We start from the raw sequence: 21621 nt of genomic DNA, 5'->3' as shown, positions 1-21621 counted from the left end.
GACCGAACCCAGGGCCTCGCGCTTCCTAGGTAAGCGCTCTACCACTGAGCTAAATCCCCAGCCCGGAAAGGATTTTTTAAATTGTACCACAAGCAGAGACATGGACCATTTTGAAACTAAGTTTTTTTTTGTTAGAACAGCCAAGATATATTTATTACTAAAAATAAAAGCAACTGAGGATTACCCTGGGACGCAATGTCAGCTCAGGAACATCCATGACGAAATGTGTATCTTCCCTGATTCTCAGCTGGTGCCTTCTTCCAGAGTGAGTTTTAGTTTACAACTCATAATGAGGACAAGGAAGCGGGCTCCATCCCTTTCCTGTTCAGTCTGAAGACTGAATTGGGCTACACTGGGATGGAGACTTGAGGTGCTGCAGGTCAGTGTCAACCAAGGGTTCATGTGTCAGGAACTCGGGCTGGTAAGACGACACGAAGGCTTCATGCTGAAGCTCAGGCAGGTCCAGGGAGCCTGGCAGAATGGAATCCTCATGGTCATCATCAAACGTCTGTGTCGGAAAGGCTTCAAGGCTCATAGCTGCATCATTCTCTGGCAGCTCCTGAGAGAGCTGCCCCTTCCTGGGTTTGCACGCATCGAATTTCACCCACTGGTAATTGACGCAGTTCTGAGCTTCTGGACAACTCTGAATCAGGTTATGGATGGTTGGATGAGAAAACCCAAAGAAGTCGGCGCCACATGAAAGTGGGTTAGGCATCAGTTTCCCCGTTGCGGCACTGATGGCCCTGAGCAGTTCTTCGTAACAGGCATCTGCAGAGGAGCCAACGATGGTATTCCGGGGGTCATCTTCAGGAACGATTTCAAACTGAGGCTGTACACCGCCATCCTTGATCTGACAGGTATATAGGCACTTCTGGTCTGGGCACTTCATGCTGGCGTACACTCGAGTGCTGCAGTAGCCCACAGGATAGATGGCATTCTCATCATGGAAGCCGGGTCGGTTGGTGATGATCTCCCCCAGGCTATATACTGTCAGACCCCCTAGTCCGATGGGGAACACAGGCTGTCCTGAGGGATCCAGGGCAATGGGCCGGACCAGCTTGCGAGCATTTCCCTCCATTTTCTTTCTCTTGGATGTTTTCTTCAGCACTTCCAGTTTGCTGTTCTCTTTGCCCTTTTCTTTCTTCTCCTTCTTGGATTTCTTCGCAAATGGTTCCTCGGCCCCAGTGCTGGGCCCGGCTCCCTGGATGGTTCCCACAGAGCTGGTGACACCATAAGCCAGGGGCAAACTGGAGCTGTGGGAAGGAGCGGCAGCCTGTGGTTCCCCTTCAGTTAGAGCATGGATCTGGAGGAGCTTCTTCAGCAAGTATCTTCTTTCCTCCTTTGCTTTAAGGAATTTTTCCTCAAGACGAGCAATTTCATCACAAACAGCATTCTCAAACACCGTGGCCTTAGCTGCTCTGCGCAGCCGCAGGTACTTCAACCGGTACTTCTCATTCTGGTTCTTCTTCGGGAGCCTTTTCATCCTGGCCTTGCTGGACAGCGGGGTGCGCGGCTCGGAAGCCAGGCCGCTCAACACGCTCATGTTCCGGACTTCGGGTTGCGGAGGGGATGGAGCGGAGGCAGAAGCAGATCTGAAACTAAGTTTTTTATTGGCATTGAGAAACAGAAATAGAAACCAGTTCTTGCTGGAGCTTGGGGAAGGAAATTATCTCTGTTGGGCTCTCAGGGAAGAGCTTGCACCAGGTAGACGCTGCACCAGCAGCATGGGCAAAAGAGACCCCAACTAGACGCGGGACAAAATGTCCTGGTAAACTTTTTTCATGCACACCTACTGGGAGGAGCACAAGAAGCAACCCAGCTCCTTGGTCAACTTCGCCCGGTTCTCAAAGAAATGCCTGGAGAGACGGAAGACCGTGTCTGCAAAGGAAAACTCAAATTTTGAACATCTGGCCAAGAGCGACAAAGCTGGTTATGACAGGGAGATGAAGAATCACATTCCTCCCAATGGTGTTGAGAAAGGAAAGAGGAAAAAAAAAGATCTTACTGCTCCCCAAAGACCACCATTTGCTGCCTTCTGGTTTTGCTCTCAACATTATCCAAGGATCAAAACTCAGCACCTAGACCTGCCTGTTGGAGACGCTGCAAAGGAACTGGGTGAGATGTGGTCTGAAAAATCTGCCAAAGATAAGCAGCTAAACTAAAGGAGAGGCTTGAAGAGGATATTGCTACCAATCATGCCAAGGGCAAAGGTCAAACAAGAAAGAAGGGTCCTGGTAGGCTAACAGGCTCAAAGAGGAGGAGTGAATCAGAAGATGAAGAAGAGGAGGAAGAAGAAGATAACACAGATAAGGATGAGGAATATAAGGCTGAAGAATACACGGCTGTCCCGAAATGTGTGGAGAGTGTATAATTAGGCAGCTATTTTGATAAGAGTGTGAAATTCAAGTGCAGCTCAATATTTGCTTCAGAACAAAAATTGTACAGGCTTTTGTATAGCGATGAGATTCATTGTAGAGAAATACTTTATTTTTTTTTAACAAAAAAGAATATGAAGCTTTTTCAAGGGCTATCATGTACAGGTAGATTTAAAGTTCTTGAGGATGAATGCTTCTAAGTCGTTAACAGTTTCTTTAATTTCTTATGGTGGCAAAACAAGTTCAATGGAATTTGTACTGTCAGTTAAAAAAAAACCTCTTTAGGATGTTGCTTTTTTTTTTTTTGATTTTTTTTTTTATTAACTTGAGTATTTCTTATATACATTTCGAGTGTTATTCCCTTTCCCGGTTTCCGGGCAAACATCCCCCTCCCCCCTCCCCTTCCTTATGGGTGTTCCCCTCCCAACCCTCCCCCCATTGCCGCCCTCCCCCCATAGACTAGTTCACTGGGGGTTCAGTCTTAGCAGGACCCAGAGCTTCCCCTTCCACTGGTGCTCTTACTAGGATATTCATTGCTACCTATGGGGTCAGAGTCCAGGGTCAGTCCATGTATAGTCTTTAGGTAGTGGCTTAGTCCCTGGAAGCTCTGGTTGCTTGGCATTGTTGTACTTTTGGGGTCTCGAGTCCCTTCAAGCTCTTCCAGTTCTTTCTCTGATTCCTTCAATAGGGGACCTATTCTCAGTTCAGTGGTTTGCTGCTGGCATTCGCCTCTATATTTGCTGTATTCTGGCTGTGTCTCTCAGGAGCGATCTACATCCGGCTCCTGTCGGTCTGCACTTCTTTGCTTCATCCATCTTGTCTAATTGGGTGGCTGTATATGTATGGGCCACATGTGGGGCAGGCTCTGAATGGGTGTTCGTTCAGTCTCTGTTTTAATCTTTGCCTCTCCCTTCCCTGCCAAGGGTATTCTTTTTCCTCATTTAAAGAAGGAGTGAAGCATTCACATTTTGATCATCCGTCTTGAGTTTCGTTTGTTCTAGGGATCTAGGGTAATTCAAGCATTTGGGCTAATAGCCACTTATCAATGAGTGCATACCATGTATGTCTTTCTGTGATTGGGTTAGCTCACTCAGGATGATATTTTCCAGTTCCAACCATTTGCCTACGAATTTCATAAACTCGTTGTTTTTGATAGCTGAGTAATATTCCATTGTGTAGATGTACCACATTTTCTGTATCCATTCCTCTGTTGAAGGGCATCTCGGTTCTTTCCATTTTCTGGCTATTATAAATAAGGCTGCGATGAACATAGTGGAGCACGTGTCTCTTTTATATGTTGAGGCATCTTTTGGGTATATGCCCAAGAGAGGTATAGCTGGATCCTCAGGCAGTTCAATGTCCAATTTTCTGAGGAACCTCCAGACTGATTTCCAGAATGGTTTTACCAGTCTGCAATCCCACCAACAATGGAGGAGTGTTCCTCTTTCTCCACATCCTCGCCAGCATCTGCTGTCACCTGAGTTTTTGATCTTAGCCAATCGCACTGGTGTGAGGTGAAATCTCAGGGTTGTTTTGATTTGCATTTCCCTTATGACTAAAGATGTTGAACATTTCTTTAGGTGTTTCTCCGCCATTCGGCATTCCTCAGCTGTGAATTCTTTGTTTAGCTCTGAACCCCATTTTTTAATAGGGTTATTTGTTTCCCTGCGGTCTAACTTCTTGAGTTCTTTGTATATTTTGGATATAAGGCCTCTATCTGTTGTAGGATTGGTAAAGATCTTTTCCCAATCTGTTGGTTGCCGTTTTGTCCTAACCACAGTGTCCTTTGCCTTACAGAAGCTTTGCAGTTTTATGAGATCCCATTTGTCGATTCTTGATCTTAGAGCATAAGCCATTGGTGTTTTGTTCAGGAAATTTTTTCCAGTGCCCATGTGTTCCAGATGCTTCCCTAGTTTTTCTTCTATTAGTTTGAGTGTGTCTGGTTTGATGTGGAGGTCCTTGATCCACTTGGACTTAAGCTTTGAACAGGGTGATAAGCATGGATCGATCTGCATTCTTCTACATGTTGCCCTCCAGTTGAACCAGCACCATTTGCTGAAAATGCTATCTTTTTTCCATTGGATGGTTTTGGCTCCTTTGTCAAAAATCAAGTGACCATAGGTGTGTGGGTTCATTTCTGGGTCTTCAATTCTATTCCATTGGTCTATCTGTCTGTCTCTGTACCAATACCATGCAGTTTTTATCACTATTGCTCTGTAATACTGCTTGAGTTCAGGGATAGTGATTCCCCCTGAAGTCCTTTTATTGTTGAGGATAGCTTTAGCTATCCTGGGTTTTTTGTTATTCCAGATGAATTTGCAAATTGTTCTGTCTAACTCTTTGAAGAATTGGATTGGTATTTTGATGGGGATTGCATTGAATCTGTAGATTGCTTTTGGTAAAATGGCCATTTTTACTATATTAATCCTGCCAATCCATGAGCATGGGAGATCTTTCCATCTTCTGAGGTCTTCTTCAATTTCTTTCCTCAGTGTCTTGAAGTTCTTATTGTACAGATCTTTTACTTGCTTGGTTAAAGTCACACCGAGGTACTTTATATTATTTGGGTCTATTATGAAGGATGTCGTTTCCCTAATTTCTTTCTCGGCTTGTTTCTCTTTTGTATAGAGGAAGGCAACTGATTTATTTGAGTTAATTTTATACCCAGCCACTTTGCTGAAGTTGTTTATCAGCTTTAGTAGTTCTCTGGTGGAACTTTTGGGATCACTTAAATATACTATCATGTCATCTGCAAATAGTGATATTTTGACCTCTTCTTTTCCGATCTGTATCCCTTTGATCTCCTTTTGTTGTCTGATTGCTCTGGCTAGAACTTCAAGAACTATATTGAATAAGTAGGGAGAGAGTGGGCAGCCTTGTCTAGTCCCTGATTTTAGTGGGATTGCTTCAAGTTTCTCTCCATTTAGTTTAATGTTAGCAACTGGTTTGCTGTATATGGCTTTTACTATGTTTAGGTATGGGCCTTGAATTCCTATTCTTTCTAGGACTTTTATCATGAAGGGGTGTTGAATTTTGTCAAATGCTTTCTCAGCATCTAATGAAATGATCATGTGGTTCTGTTCTTTCAGTTTGTTTATATAATGGATCACGTTGATGGTTTTCCGTATATTAAACCATCCCTGCATGCCTGGGATGAAGCCTACTTGATCATGATGGATGATTGTTTTGATGTGCTCTTGAATTCGGTTTGCCAGAATTTTATTGAGTATTTTTGCATCGATATTCATAAGGGAAATTGGTCTGAAGTTCTCTTTCTTTGTTGTGTCTTTGTGTGGTTTAGGTATAAGAGTAATTGTGGCTTCGTAGAAGGAATTCGGTAGGGCTCCATCTGTTTCAATTTTGTGGAATAGTTTGGATAATATTGGTATGAGGTCTTCTATGAAGGTTTGATAGAATTCTGCACTAAACCCGTCTGGACCTGGGCTCTTTTTGGTTGGGAGACCTTTAATGACTGCTTCTATTTCCTTAGGAGTTATGGGGTTGTTTAACTGGTTTATCTGTTCCTGATTTAACTTCGATACCTGGTATCTGTCTAGGAAATTGTCCATTTCCTGAAGATTTTCAAATTTTGTTGAATATAGGTTTTTATAGTAAGATCTGATGATTTTTTGAATTTCCTCCGAATCTGTAGTTATGTCTCCCTTTTCATTTCTGATTTTGTTAATTTGGACACACTCTCTGTGTCCTCTCGTTAGTCTGGCTAAGGGTTTATCTATCTTGTTGATTTTCTCAAAGAACCAACTTTTGGTTCTGTTGATTCTTTCTATGGTCCTTTTTGTTTCTACTTGGTTGATTTCAGCTCTGAGTTTGATTATTTCCTGCCTTCTACTCCTCCTGGGTGTATTTGCTTCTTTTTGTTCTAGAGCTTTTAGGTGTGCTGTCAAGCTGCTGACATATGCTCTTTCCTGTTTCTTTCTGCAGGCACTCAGCGCTATGAGTTTTCCTCTTAGCACAGCTTTCATTGTGTCCCATAAGTTTGAGTATGTTGTATCTTCATTTTCATTAAATTCTAAAAAGTTTTTAATTTCTTTCTTTATTTCTTCCTTGACCAGGTTATCATTGAGTAGAGCATTGTTCAATTTCCACGTATATGTGGGCATTCTTCCCTTATTGTTATTGAAGACCAGTTTTAGGCCGTGGTGGTCCGATAGCACGCATGGGATTATTTCTATCTTTCTGTACCTGTTGAGGCCCGTTTTTTGACCAATTATATGGTCAATTTTGGAGAAAGTACCATGAGGAGCTGAGAAGAAGGTATATCCTTTTGCTTTAGGATAGAATGTTCTATAAATATCCGTTAAGTCCATTTGGCTCATGACTTCTCTTAGTCTGTCGACATCACTGTTTAATTTCTGTTTCCATGATCTGTCCATTGATGAGAGTGGGCTGTTGAAATCTCCCACTATTATTGTGTGAGGTCCAATGTGTGTTTTGAGCTTTAGTAAGGTTTCTTTTACGTATGTAGGTGCCCTTGTATTTGGGGCATAGATATTTAGGATTGAGAGTTCATCTTGGTGGATTTTTCCTTTGATGAATATGAAGTGTCCTTCCTTATCTTTTTTGATGACTTTTAGTTGGAAATTGATTTTATTTGATATTAGAATGGCTACTCCAGCTTGCTTCTTCTGACCATTTGCTTGGAAAGTTGTTTTCCAGCCTTTCACTCTGAGGTAGTGTCTGTCTTTGTCTCTGAGGTGTGTTTCCTGTAGGCAGCAGAATGCAGGGTCCTCGTTGCGTATCCAGTTTGTTAATCTATGTCTTTTTATTGGGGAGTTGAGGCCATTGATATTGAGAGATATTAAGGAATAGTGATTATTGCTTCCCGTTATATTCATATTTGGATGTGAGGTTATGTTTGTGTGCTTTCATTCTCTTTGTTTTGTTGCCAAGATGATTAGTTTCTTGCTTCTTCTAGGGTATAGCTTGCCTCCTTATGTTGGCCTTTACCATTTATTATCCTTTGTAGTGCTGGATTTGTAGAAAGATATTGTGTAAATTTGGTTTTGTCATGGAATATCTTGGTTTCTCCATCAATGTTAATTGAGAGTTTTGCTGGATACAGTAATCTGGGCTGGCATTTGTGTTCTCTTAGGGTCTGTATAACATCAGTCCAGGATCTTCTGGCCTTCATAGTTTCTGGCGAGAAGTCTGGTGTGATTCTGATAGGTCTCCCTTTATATGTTACTTGACCTTTTTCCCTTACTGCTTTTAATATTCTTTCTTTATTTTGTGCGTTTGGTGTTTTGACAATTATGTGACGGGAGGTGTTTCTTTTCTGGTCCAATCTATTTGGAGTTCTGTAGGCTTCTTGTATGTCTATGGGTATCTCTTCTTTTAGGTTAGGGAAGTTTTCTTCTATGATTTTGTTGAAGATATTTACTGGTCCTTTGAGCTGGGAGTCTTCACTCTCTTCTATACCTATTATCCTTAGGTTTGATTTTCTCATTGAGTCCTGGATTTCCTGTATGTTTTGGACCAGTAGCTTTTTCCGCTTTACATTATCTTTGACAGTTGAGTCAATGATTTCTATGGAATCTTCTGCTCCTGAGATTCTCTCTTCCATCTCTTGTATTCTGTTGGTGAAGCTTGTATCTACAGCTCCTTGTCTCTTCTTTTGGTTTTCTATATCCAGGGTTGTTTCCATGTGTTCTTTCTTGATTGCTTCTATTTCCATTTTTAATTCCTTCAACTGTTTGATTGTGTTTTCCTGGAATTCTTTCAGGGATTTTTGCGATTCCTCTCTGTAGGCTTTTACTTGTTTATTAATGTTTTCCTGTGCTTCCCTAAGTGTGTTCAGGTCTTTCTTGAAGTCCTCCAGCATCATGATCAAATATGATTTTGAAACTAGATCTTGCTTTTCTGGTGTGTTTGGATATTCCATGTTTGTTTTGGTGGGAGAATTGGGCTCCGATGATGGCATGTAGTCTTGGTTTCTGTTGCTTGGGTTCCTGCGCTTGCCTCTCGCCATCAGATTATCTCTAGTGTTACTTTGTTCTGCTATTTCTGACAGTGGCTAGACTGTCCTATAAGCCTGTGTGTCAGGAGTGCTGTAGACCTGTTTTCCTCTCTTTCAGTCAGTTATGGGGACAGAGTGTTCTGCTTTCGGGCGTGTAGTTTTTCCTCTCTACAGGTCTTCAGCTGTTCCTGTGGGCCTGTGTCTTGAGTTCACCAGGCAGCTTTCTTGCAGCAGAAAATTTGGTCTTACCTGTGGTCCCGAGGCTCAGGTTTGCTCGTGGGGTGCTGTCCAGGGGCTCTCTGCAGCGGCAGCAGCCTGGAAGACCTGTGCCGCCCCTTCCGGGAGCTTCAGTGCACCAGGGTTCCAGATGGTCTTTGGCTTTTTCCTCTGGCGTCCGAGATGTGTGTGCAGGGAGCAGTCTCTTCTGGTTTCCCAGGCTTGTCTGCCTCTCTGAAGGTTTAGCTCTCCCTCCCACGGGATTTGGGTGCAGAGAACTGTTTATCCGGTCTGTTTCCTTCAGGGTCCGGCGGTGTCTCTGGCAGGGGTCCTGCCGCTCCTGGGCCCTCCCCCACGGGAGCCCAGAGGCCTTATACAGTTTCCTCTTGGGCCAGGGATGTGGGCAGGGGTGAGCAGTGTTGGTGGTCTCTTCCGCTCTGCAGCCTCAGGAGTGCCCACCTGACCAGGCGGTTGGGTCTCTCTCTCACCCTGCTTTTTTTTTTTTTTTTAATTTCTAACAAAATAACGCATATTTAAAAGAGAAACAGAAACAAAGAGTGGGAAAAGGTATAGTGAAAATATAAAAGAAATAGAAATTTATAGACATTAATGGCCACTGAAGGTGCTCAAACTACAAACCTAAGGTCATTAGAGCCCAGGGCTTTGACTGCAGCATATTATTAAAAAACAAAACAAAACAAAACATTGGGCAACACCGACACTGAGTTAGACTTCCTGTGACGTCCTCCATTTCAGAAGGAAGTTATCTGATGTTTGGGCATACGTACTCCCAAGGCTGCACTTGTCTTCTCATTATTATGCACGGTTGATCTTCATTAGAAAGTACTATTTGAAGTGACACGTTTTTTGCATTAAGTTAAAGGGATGTTCCCCTTCTTCCTCATAGTCGCCTGTATTGGACAGAAGTTTCAGATCTGGGCTACCAGATGTTCTACTGCAATATTAGCAGTCACACCTTGCATCACGTTCTACAACCCAAGGCCTCAAACCAGCATGGAAGGAGACAGTGTTCTTGTAATGTGACAGAATCCGAGTTAAGTGGGGCAATGACTGTGGACACCTCTGATCCAGACAGACCTTGGATATACTTTACCAAACAGCAAGAGATCTGGGCCATGGATCTGGAAGGATGTCAGTGTTGGAAAGTCATCATGGTACCTGCTACCCCTGGTAACATGCTGGTCTAGTCATATCTTCTCTTCTTCTTTTTGATAGATTCCATGTAACCCAGGGTGGCCAGAGATTCACTCAAATAGCCAAGGACGCTTTTGAACTTCCAGTCTTCCTTCCTCTACCTCCCAAGAGCTTGGATTACAGATGTGTGTCACCAGGATTAGTTTTATGAAGTGCCGGCTGTCAGACCCAGTGGGGTGTGCTGGGCAATGCCACTGAGCTATCTCCCCAGCCTGTATACCCTCATTTATAACAGCAACCTCTCTTGTCCATTAGAAAAAGCTTGCAGGGGTTTGGGAGACGGTTCAGTTAGTAAAGTGCTTGCTGTACAACACCAAGGACCTGAGTTTGAATCATTAATATCCACATAAAAAGCAGGTGGTAACGCACACGTGGAATCCCGGTATACAGGAGGTAGAGACAGGAAGATTTCTGTGAATTGATGGCCAGCCAGTCTAGAAGAATTGATAAACTCTATGGTTATAAATTTCAATCACACAAATACCAATTAAAATGATAATCTTAGCTTGGCATGGTGGCACATGCTTCAATCCCAGTATTTGGAAGGCAGAAGCAGACAGATTTCTGTGAATTTGAGGATAGGTTGGTCTACATAGTGAGTCAAGACAGCTAGTCAGGACTACATAGAAAATCCCTGTATAAAACAACAACAATAAACCAGACCAAAATAAAACAAAACAAAAAAATCAAATTATAATCTTAATTCTCATTGAATTTGACTAGTCTGAAGATAGGCTGGTTACTAGAAGGAAACCCATAGCAAATTAGCCTCTGGCCTCTATATATGCACAGAAGTGCATGCATATATATGTGCTCACATACACACATACATACAAAAGCAGAAACACATGTATATATGCATATACCATAAGGTATCAGAAAACAAACAAACTCAAAACAAAAAAGGAGGATTATTACAGGTTTGGATAAATGGACCAATCTGTAGAACACTTTCTTTTTAGCAACTGTGAGGAACTGAGATTGGATTTTTAGTACACAGTGACACACATCTGGATGGAGGGCAGAGGGCAGAGGGCAGAGGGCAGGGGGCAGGGGGCAGGGGCAGGGGCAGGGGCAGGGGCAGGGGCAGGGGCAGAGGCAGGGGCAGGGGCAGAGGCAGAGGCAGAGGCAGAGGCAGAGGCAGAGGCAGAGGCAGAGGCAGAGGCAGAGGCAGAGGCAGAGGCAGAGGCAGAGGCAGAGGCAGAGGCAGAGGCAGAGGCAGAGGCAGAGGCAGAGGCAGAGGCAGAGGCAGAGGCAGAGGCAGAGGCAGAGGCAGAGGCAGGTGAGTCACTGGAAGCTCATCAGTCAGCTAATATAAGTTATTTGTATTTGGTCATGGTCCAGACCAAAGGAACTGGCAGTGCCAATGTTTACTTTGACTTTATTGGGTACAAAAAAAGTGAGAAAACTGTTGAGTCAAATGAATAAAACGGGTTTTTTGTTTGTTTGTTTTTTAATGTTGAAAGGTTTAAAACTCAGCAGTTTTCTTAGCAAAAAAGTAACTTCATACATTATTTAAAGCAGAAACATTAAGATGCCTAATTTTATGTTATTTTGTTTAATTCTTTATCCTTTAAGTTTTTCCTTGTGTTTTGAATCAGCAGGAAAAAGAATCATTAGTTTAACAGTGGATGGGGAGTTTATATATTGGATCACAACAATGAAGGACGACACAGAAATTTATCAAGCAAAGAAGGGAAGTGGGGCCATCCTCTCCCAGGTGAAGGCCCCCAGGAGTAAGCATATCTTGGCTTACAGTTCAGCTCTGCAACCTTTTCCAGGTAACAGAGTTGTCCACACAACATGCTTGTTGCCCTCCAAGGGGGTCTGCCTGTCCCTCCAGTCTCTGTTTTAGGCTCTCACTTCTACCCCACATTCTGTCAGACCCACCCGCTGTTTACCTTGACTAATAAGTGCACACAGCTTGGACTGGAGTAGGCAACATTAGATGTGGGAGCCTATGACCTGTTCTGTCCATGTGTCTTCTATCTCTTCTGTCTGGTTTAGGCCTTTCAGTGGTGTCAAAAGCACTGCATAAAGCCTCTGCTGTCTTGCAAGGTCAAGTACTGTGTTGATCTACCATGTATTATGCATTACATAGATTAAGTAGACCACCTTGTGAAGCATATCGAAAGAAGTTCTCAGAGCCTGCCCCACATGTGGCCCATACATTTACAGCCACCCAATTAGACAAGATGGATGAAGCAAAGAAGTGCAGACCGACAGGAGCCGGATGTAGATCTCTCCTGAGAGACACAGCCAGAATACAGCAAATACATAAGCGAATGCCGGCAGCAAACCACTGAACTGAGAATAGGACCCCCGTTGAAGGAATCAGAGAAAGAACTGGAAGAGCTTGAAGGGGCTCGAGACCCCATATGAACAACAATGCCAAGCAACCAGAGCTTCCAGGGACTAAGCCACTACCTAAAGACTATACATGGACTGACCCTGGACTCTGACCTCATAGGTAGCAATGAATATCCTAGTAAGAGCACCAGTGGAAGGGGAAGCTCTTGGTCCTTCCAAGAATGAACCTCCAGTGAATGTGATTGTTGGGGGGAGGGCGGTAATGGGGAGGAGGGGGAAGAGGGGGAGGGGAACACCCATATAGAAGGGGAGTGGGAGGGGTTAGGGGAATGTTGACCTGGAAACCGGGAAAGGTAATAACAATTGAAATGTAGATAAGAAATACCCAAGTTAATAAAGATGGAGAGAAAAAAAAAGTTCTTTAGAAAGAAGGAAAATGACTTGGGTCAGAAGCTCAGATCCATGTTATAATGGAGGAATGTCAGATAAGTGCAGAGGGAGAAATAACATGGTATTCACCTAAAGATGACGTGGTCAATTACACAGAAAATCTGTCAATAACATTTCTCCCAAAACTAGTAAGTGATATGGCAAGTCTGCAGAATGCTGCAAATTTAATTTTTTCAGCATCAAACATGTCAGATTTGCAATAAGGCTATTTGTATTATCGTCTCCCCAAATGAAATCCTTGTATATAAGCCTAACAAAATATGTATAAAACATATAATTAATTCTACCGAATTCTGGTGGGAGAACTAAAAGAAAAGTGAAGCAGATGCCCAGAGAGGCCAATTTCATGAACATGAAGTCAAGATGCCGCTTCTCCCTAATTTAATCTGTCAGTTTAATGCAGTCTTTCAGCATCCAGGAAACTATTTTGTAGATATTGAGAAGTAAATTGTAATGTTTATATGAAGATTAAAAAAGAAACTAACTTAATATCAAAGGAAAAGCGTAAAGTCAATAAGTATGACCTAAACTGAAGACTTTCTACAAAGTTATAGTTATCAAGGCCCTAAGGCATTGAAAGACAGTGAATACAGCTAAGTAAACAATAGTGTAACCAGATAGCTTGGAAACAGACCTTCACAAATACTGTCAAGGAAATCTTTGACAGAGGGACAAAAGTCATATAATAGTGAAAGAAGAATATTTCTAACAAGTTAGAAAAAAAAACTTTCAATATCATGATTTTCCCTCCCTCTACGTTGTTTCCCATCTGGACCCACCCCTTTTCTGTTTCTTAGCATGTTCTTTTTTTTTTTTTCTTTATTTTTTATTTGTGACACGATTTTGGATTCTGTACTGCAGCTGTTCTTTTGTTGTTGTTCTTGTTGTGGTGGTCATTGTCATGTGAATAAATATTCTTAGTAAACAGTTATGGTGCCTTTACAATGGAAAATAAGATCTCGCTCCCTTTATGTTGTGTTCCCTCTCTCTCTCTCTCTCTCTCTCTCTCTCTCTCTCTCTCTCTCTCTTTACTAACTTGTGTATTTCTTATTTACATTTCCAGTGTTATTCCCTTTCCTGGTTTCCAGGCAAACATCCCCCTAATCCCTCCCCCTCCCCTTCTTTATGGGTGTTCCCCTCCCCATCCTCCCCCCATTGCCGCCCTCCCCCCATAGTCTAGTTCACTGGGGGTTCAGTCTTAGCAGGACCCAGGGCTTCCCCTTCCACTGGTGCTCTTACTAGGATATTCATTGCTACCTATGAGGTCAGTCCAGGGTCAGTCCATGTATAGTCTTTAGGTAGTGGCTTAGTCCCTGGAAGCTCTGGTTGCTTGGCATTGTTGTTCATAAGGGGTCTCGAGCCCCTTCAATCTCTTCCAGTTCTTTCTCTGATTCCTTCAACGGGGGTCCTATTCTCAGTTCAGTGGTTTGCTGCTGGCATTCGCCTCTGTATTTGCTGTATTCTGGCTGTGTCTCTCAGGAGAGATCTACATCCGGCTCCTGTCGGTCTGCACTTCTTTGCTTCATCCATCTTGTCTAATTGGGTGGCTGTATATGTATGGGCCACATGTGGGGCAGGCTCTGAATGGGTGTTCCTTCAGTCTCTGTTTTAATCTTTGCCTCTCTCTTCCCTGACAAGGGTATTCTTGTTCCCCTTTTAAAGAAGGAGTGAAGCATTCACATTTTGATCATCCGTCTTGAGTTTCATTTGTTCTAGGCATCTAGGGTAATTCAAGCATTTGGGCTAATAGCCACTTATCAATGAGTGCATACCATGTGTGTTTTTCTGTGATTGGGTTACCTCACTCAGGATGATATTTTCCAGTTCCAACCATTTGCCTACGAATTTCATAAAGTCATTGTTTTTGATAGCTGAGTAATATTTCATTGTGTAGATGTACCACATTTTCTGTATCCATTCCTCTGTTGAAGGGCATCTGGGTTCATTCCAGCTTCTGGCTATTATAAATAAGGCTGCGATGAACATAGTGCAGCACGTGTCTTTTTTATATGTTGGTGCATCTTTTGGGTATATGCCCAAGAGAGGTATAGCTGGATCCTCAGGCAGTTCAATGTCCAATTTTCTGAGGAACCTCCAGACTGATTTCCAGAATGGTTTTACCAGTCTGCAATCCCACCAACAATGGAGGAGCGTTCCTCTTTCTCCGCATCCTCACCAGCATTTGCAGTCACCTGAGTTTTTGATCTTAGCCATTCTCACTGGTGTGAGGTGAAATCTCAGGGTTGTTTTGATTTGCACTTCCCTTATGACTAAAGATGTTGAACATTTCTTTAGGTGTTTCTTAGCCATTCGGCATTCCTCAGCTGTGAATTCTCTGTTTAGCTCTGAACCCCATTTTTTAATAGGGTTATTTGTTTCCCTGTGGTCTAACTTCTTGAGTTCTTTGTATATTTTGGATATAAGGCCTCTATCTGTTGTAGGATTGGTAAAGATCTTTTCCCAATCTGTTGGTTGCCGTTTTGTCCTAACCACAGTGTCCTTTGCCTTACAGAAGCTTTGCAGTTTTATGAGATCCCATTTGTCGATTCTTGATCTTAGAGCATAAGCCATTGGTGTTTTGTTCAGGAAATATTTTCCAGTGCCCATGTGTTCCAGATTCTTAGCATCTTCTTAACTGCTATTTGATGTAGAAGGGCCCAGCCCACTGTGGGTGGCACCATCCCTAGGCAGGTGGGTCTGGGAAGAATAAAGAAAGCAGGAGAGCAAGCCAGAGGAAGCAAGGCAGTAAGGAGCGTCCCTTTTCAGTCTCTTGCTTCAATTTCTGCTGTGGCTTCCCCAAGTAACAGATACCCAAATAACAGGGTATATCCTTGAAGCCAATAACCCTTTCTTTTCCAAGTTAGTTTTGGTAAGCCTTTTTCATAGCAACTAAGAAGCAAACTAGTACAAACAGGCAGTAATGAAATCAGTGGTTGCTAGGGGTTGAGGGGAAAGGGATGCATAGGTTGAGCACGGAGTGTGTTTATGCCTCTGTAGGATACCATAAGAATGGGGCCATACCACAAGACATTTTCTAAATCATCAAACACACAGTGCAACAGAGAAGCCCGGATGTAAACTATGCCCTTCAGGTAATAACGTTTTTCCAGTAGGCTCTTGACTGTAAATCAGATGGTGCTTTGCGGAGGGGTGTTATTGTTAATGAGGGAGTTTATGCATTTGTTGGGACATATATCAGAGAACTCACCTACTTCATATAAAGTCCACTGTAAACCCCAAACTGCACTAGATAATAATGTTGATTAAGAAAAGAAAATGCTAGGCTTTTGCCTGCAAGCATAACATAATGTCAAAGATTGGCTCTTTCCCAAGGGATGGGTCTCACTTTGGACCAGTCATTGGTTGGTTATTTCCTCAACCTCTGCTTCTTCTTTATCCCCTCACATCCTGCAGGCAGGATAAATTTTGGGTTGAAGGTTTGTGGGTCAGTTGGTGTCCTCCCTTCTCCAATGGACCTCCTGCCTGGCTACAGGAGGTGGCCACTTGGGGGGGGGCGGGCTACAATCAGGAAGTAAAATGAACAGATAAACTAATGAAAAAGTGGATACAAATATGTGAGCAATCAGTAAAACAACCCAATTAAGGCCTCCACCCAAACAATTAAATATTCAAGCAATTAAATTTTGTCGGCGTGACAGTTACATGTTCTCAATTACACAGCTGGGCTCTGTATGTCATGTGGAAGAGCAAATTGTAGCACAGAATAAATAGTACAGTGTACGTTTCTGGTTAGACAAGAAAATAAAGCAACCAAATGTGCATCAGGAAAAAAGGAAATAAAACGAGATGCAGCCTCTGTTCGACGTTGAATAACAGCCCCAACGCATACCTAACAGAAAAGGCCCTAAGGGTAGCGTGAGGGTTTCATTACAGAAACTCATTAGCGTCCGAGATGCTATCATTAGTGTAGAAAGAGGCTTCCTCTTTACCAAGCTGTAGGTCCGTTAGGGAAGAGTGCTTTACTCCCATCTGCTGGAGACTTCAGGCCATTACTAGTTTCTTTGCTCCTGAGACAGCATCTTCAAAATGTGCAGGATTGGAAAAACGGAACAATAGCAGGGAGATGGGGGTGTGTGTGGACAGGGAGTGAAATCTTTCCTTCTGTACCAAGTGACAATTCTAACATTTCAATATACCTACCATATTAGTTAAATTAAAAACAAATAACATTAATCTTTGGGTAAAATTTTTTGCCTCACTTTTCCTAATCTGGGGATCCCATTGTTTATTTAGACCGGAAATCAGCACAAATGAATGGCATCATGTAACCAAAGAGTGGCCCTTCTGTGGCATTGGCGAAATGATCTCTTTCCAAATCCCTAGGCCTTCCCAGTGCCCTCAAAGTTAGACTCACAGGCTCTTGTGCACTCCCTCTTCCCAGGAATCAAAGTGTAGGTCTAGCTGAGCATGCTTTGCTCGCTTTGGAAGCCATAACTGGAATCTCCTCATTAGGGTCATTTCCCAACAGCTTATGATCTAGAATAATAGATAACAGTCATTTGAAATGCGGAACCTGAGGAGGTGGAATGATATGTAAATAGTTGTGAACTAAGTAACTGTCTCTCTAGAAGAACTGGAATCATTGTCTCAAGGAAATGGCGGGGTGGGCTCTGTCAAGTATTTGGTGCTTAGACATTCCTAACTTTCTTGTTAGATGTAAGGGATGCATTTAGAGTGTGCAAGCACCAATTAGTAAAGATTGTAGCTACAATGTGTCACTCTCTTCTGGGACTCTGGGCAAGCCCATCTGAGGTTCTGAAGCGCCACATTCTCCTGGTGGATAAGCAATACGGCATCGAACTAAAAATGAACGTGTCTGGTGTCATGGTGGAAGGCAGCAGGTTTGTGATGGGGACACAGAGGTAATGCTCTCCCCCGCATTAAGGCATGGGCAGGGCTTCCTGGGAGATACGATGCATGAAGAAGATCATTCCAGACAGTGGAGGGATCCTGCACCACGGTGCAGACAGGCGGAAACCCAGCATAGCTTGCAGACAGTGCAAAGTGAGCAGAATAAAGCGTAACTTTGCAAAGTCAAGAGTCTAGACAGAGAGGAGATGTCATTGTAAACTCCAGCAGACAATGGGCCAAGGAGTGGTTAGGTTTCAGATAAACTGAAATTTGCAGTGGTTGGCACTTTGCATAACAATGATGGGTTTCAGAAGACAGTTTCCATGGTACTTATCAGGTGAGTGTATCAGAATTACAGTCAGCTGCCTATGACAGAAACATGGCTTTAGAGGCATCAATGATGTGCTGGTTAGTGTATTTCGACCTGACCCATATTAATGAAAGTCACTTGGGATGGGGAAGCTTTAATCTTGAGGAACTGCCTCTCTCGGATTGGCTTGTGGATGTGCCTATGGGGCATTTTCTTGATCGGTGATTGATGTGGGATGGCCTTGCACACTATAGGCAATGCCTCTCCTGGGTAGGTGATCCTTATATAAGAAAGGAGGTTGAGCAAGCTACAAGGAGAAAACAAATCAGCAGATGAGGCTTGGTCATGTGACACAGAGACCCAGAGTGCTACTGGTGGAGGTGCAGCCTTAGTTGCAGTGGGGACGACCACCACTAACTGTGTCATATGTAGGCTGAAGCTGGTCTCAGCCTATGTGTGTGCTATGGAGGGCAGAGCCAGAGAGGTGGGGCTGCTCAAGCCCTTTGGAGCCAGAAGATCCAGGATGAGTCCTACATGCTGGACATGAAGGTATAGGAGTGGATTTCCTGCTGGTTTTGTTTGACGTAATTGTTTTAATGCTCTGGTTCTTTCCTTTTGGACCAAGTATTTGTTTTTGATTTCTACAAAAGTTCACAGTTCAGAGACTTTTGACTTTTTTTTTTTAAAAAGAGAAGTTAAACTTTCAAATCACTCATTTTAAAAGACTGTGGAGTGTTGTAAAATATAAAAAATTAAAAAAGGTATTGTTGTCTTTTATCTTGCTAGGTCCAGCACCGCGGTGCCCCAAGATATCTGCTAGATATCTTGGCGGAAACACATCCCAACTCCTCAGTGGCCCAGTGTCTCCAGTGGCCGTACACTTTCCTACACTCAAACCCTCACATAAAAGAACACACAACACAATAATCTTAGATCCAATTGCTAAGATATAATTGCCCACTTAAACATACAAAGCCCGATACCATCCATCCCTTCGGAACATAGATAACAACCTGTAAATACTTGGAGCGAGATCTTTACATCAGCCTCCATCGTCCTGCCACCGCTTCTCTCTCTCTCTCTCCTCTCTCCTTACCATTCCAGTCTCCTCCTCTTCCTTCAAACTTTTCTCCCGCCCATCCTTCCTTCTCATCCAGTGACAGGCCTCTTTCTACCTTGTACCTGCCCCTCACCTGTGTGATGACATCATCCCACAGTGGAGCTTTTAAAATGTAGGCCATGCTTTATGCTGTTATAGTCACATGAGATCTCGGGGACAAACAAGAAAGGGACGGTTATGATTTGATAATGATGTGTTTGTACATCAATTTGACAAGGGGGGTCAATTCTGCTGGTTAGTTTATTTCAACTTAACACAATGTCACTAAGAAGATGGAAACTCGACTGAGGAATTGCCTAAAACTCTAAAAGCCTGAGAGGTTGGCATGTCTGTGGGGTATTCTCTCCATTAATGATCATTGTAAAAAGGTTTAGTCCACTGTGGGAATGCTACCCCTGGGCAGGTGGTCCTGGGCTATATAGGAAAGTAGATTGAGATACCCATGAGGTTCAAGCCACCAAACAGTATTAATACATGCAGTTGGCTCCGTGTTTCTGCCTTGGTTTCCCTTGATGGTGGACTATAGGCTGTAAACTGAAGTAAATCTCTTCCACCTCAGAAGTTTCTGTTGCTTAGTGTTTCCTCACAGTAGCAGCCACAAACTAGAAGAAATGAAACCTTCATTCCTTTCTATGTAGTCTGTGTGGCCACTGCTCCCTCAGTTTGTTCGGGGAATGACCTATCTGGATGGGTGTTATACATAGGTACTCTCTCATGCCAGGACCTTGACTTCTGTTTTTCCTACTTTTTTTGTTGTTTTTTGACACATGGTCTGTCTAGATACTTGAAGTTAGTCTTGAACCCATTATGTCATCCGAGCTGACCTCAAGCTCTTTTTTTATTTTAATGTTTTTATTAGCATATATTAATTGTACCTAGCAATGGGCTGCATTATGGCATTTTTATACACATACATCATATTCTGATCATCATTTCCTGCTCCTAGTCTTTCAGCCTTGCCAATAGTCTTACTCTTTGTCTAGCCACACTTCTACTATTTCATATAATTTTTAAAAGATTTTTTATTTACTCTGTGTGTGTGTGTGTGTGTGTGTGTGTGTGTGTGTGTGTGTGTGTGTGTGCGCAGGTGCATACTTGCTGTGATGTGTCTGTAGATGTCAGAGGACAATTTTTAGGAGTCCTTTCTCTTCTACTGTAGATTCTGGGGATCTAACTCAGGTGGTCAGGTTTGTAGGAAGTTCCCTTACCCACTATGCCATCTTGCCAGAACCAAGACACTATTTTCTACTTACCTGTCTTTATTTTATTTTTTATAAACTAATGGATTTCATTAGTGTTATTGACAGTTATATGCATCAGAATTTATTTACAAAAGCATGTATACTTACCAGTGACCATACATATCACTGAAGAAAATATGTCTTCCTCACCAATCATTATTTACATATAAATCTGTATAGAGACCCTGTGAGCCTCTCCCACTTTAATGACAGAGTGTCAACATCTCAAATGTTGTGGTGATGATGCGCATGTGGTCACAGCTACAGTGCATTTAAGAGTGCGACAACATGTCGTACGCAAATGTTAGCATCAAACCGTTGACCCTCTTGAGCTTCTGCGTCCCAAGTGCTGTTATTACAGCCATGTGCCACCATGCCAGCCAGCCCCAATCTTTGCTAGCATGTATTCTAGTAAGTTCTTACAAGATTGCTCCTGCTCCTAGTGATTTGGTGGCTGTGTCTTAGACAGGGAGACAGTGAGGGTCAGGGATGTCTTACAGAATACTTGCCCTTCATTATCAGGGAGGCAAAGTCACTTTGGAGGCTTCACACAGTAGACGCCTGCCAAGATTGTGCCTCATGACTGTCTTAGCTGCAACTGAACTTCAGAAAATGAGTTTCCTCTGGTTATGCTGTCCTAAACATGAGAAATGTGAGTGTAGAGAACAGGAGGAATACACTGGGGGAAGATCTAGGATAGTTTGCCAAAGCCGGGTTCTCAAAGTAGGTACAATATCAAAAGTATTTCATATTTAGCATTTCAATTTAAAGTTCTGTTTACTCCACAAATTTGTTTCTAACATTTGCTATTATCCTTGTTAGATAAACCTGCTATTCCTTCTTTTTTCTTATTATTTTAGATAAAGCATATCTGTCTGTAGCTTCCAATATGGTAGAAGCAAGTATATTGAATGCCACCAACACCAGCCTCATTCTCAAGTTACCTCCAGTCAAGACAAACCTCACGTGGCATGGAATTACCACTCCCACGTCAACATACCTGGTTTACTATATGGAGGCTAATAGGGCAAACAGCTCTGACAGGAAACACAACATGTTGGTAAGCCTGACGCTGGCTGCTTTTGTCTTTATAAGATGCTCTTTTTTGATGTAACCCTTTCAACCATGTGCTGAAAAAGACATTTGAAACTTCTTTTTTAAAACAACTTCTTCCAGCCGATGACTGATCAGAGCATACTGGTTTCTAGCCTTCTTGCCTGGGAGTAAGTTAAATATTATGGAAACTTATTAACACTAGTTATGGGTTGTCATGGCAAAAGTTTCTTGCAGGTCCCGAGAGAACAAAGTTTATTCTCCTCCCCAATTGTCCCCAAGAGGATAGAGCCTGTTCCTATGAGCTAGTCATTAAATGAGCGAGCCAAGGATCAAGTCAGGCAGGGGCAATGTGACTATTTTGTGTCCTTTTATAATACTTATCTAATATGAAATATAAATCATATTTTTGTCTATCTGTTCTGTGTGTTGTGTAATGTATCTATGGACTCCCATCTGCTTTTGATCTACCATTGTTTCCC

General features: G+C 42.8%; 2 protein-coding genes across 7 annotated transcripts in view; one reads left to right on the top strand and one right to left on the bottom strand.

Annotated features, from left to right (window-relative positions):
* The window catches only part of Ros1 (ROS proto-oncogene 1, receptor tyrosine kinase), a 151348-nt gene that overhangs the window by 76695 nt on the left and 53032 nt on the right, over nt 1–21621 (top strand). For 4 of the 6 annotated variants that reach the window (XM_039098447.2, XM_039098445.2, XM_063278975.1 and 1 more), the window contains 3 exons: nt 9476–9759; nt 11385–11564; nt 20947–21146. In XM_039098447.2, coding sequence (XP_038954375.1) covers nt 9476–9759; nt 11385–11564; nt 20947–21146 — 664 coding nt within the window. 6 annotated transcript variants of the gene reach the window in all.
* Nucleotides 122–1590, bottom strand: LOC100911055 (transforming growth factor beta regulator 1-like). Its single transcript, XM_039099148.2, has one exon. It carries the CDS (start codon nt 1541–1543, stop codon nt 326–328), a length of 1218 nt encoding a protein of 405 aa, XP_038955076.1. The 5' UTR covers nt 1544–1590; the 3' UTR covers nt 122–325.

This window comes from Rattus norvegicus, chromosome 20 (assembly GCF_036323735.1).
Source record: "Rattus norvegicus strain BN/NHsdMcwi chromosome 20, GRCr8, whole genome shotgun sequence".
In the NCBI taxonomy this organism is placed as follows: domain Eukaryota; kingdom Metazoa; phylum Chordata; class Mammalia; order Rodentia; family Muridae; genus Rattus; species Rattus norvegicus.
This window is presented reverse-complemented; position numbering and strand designations above follow the sequence as displayed.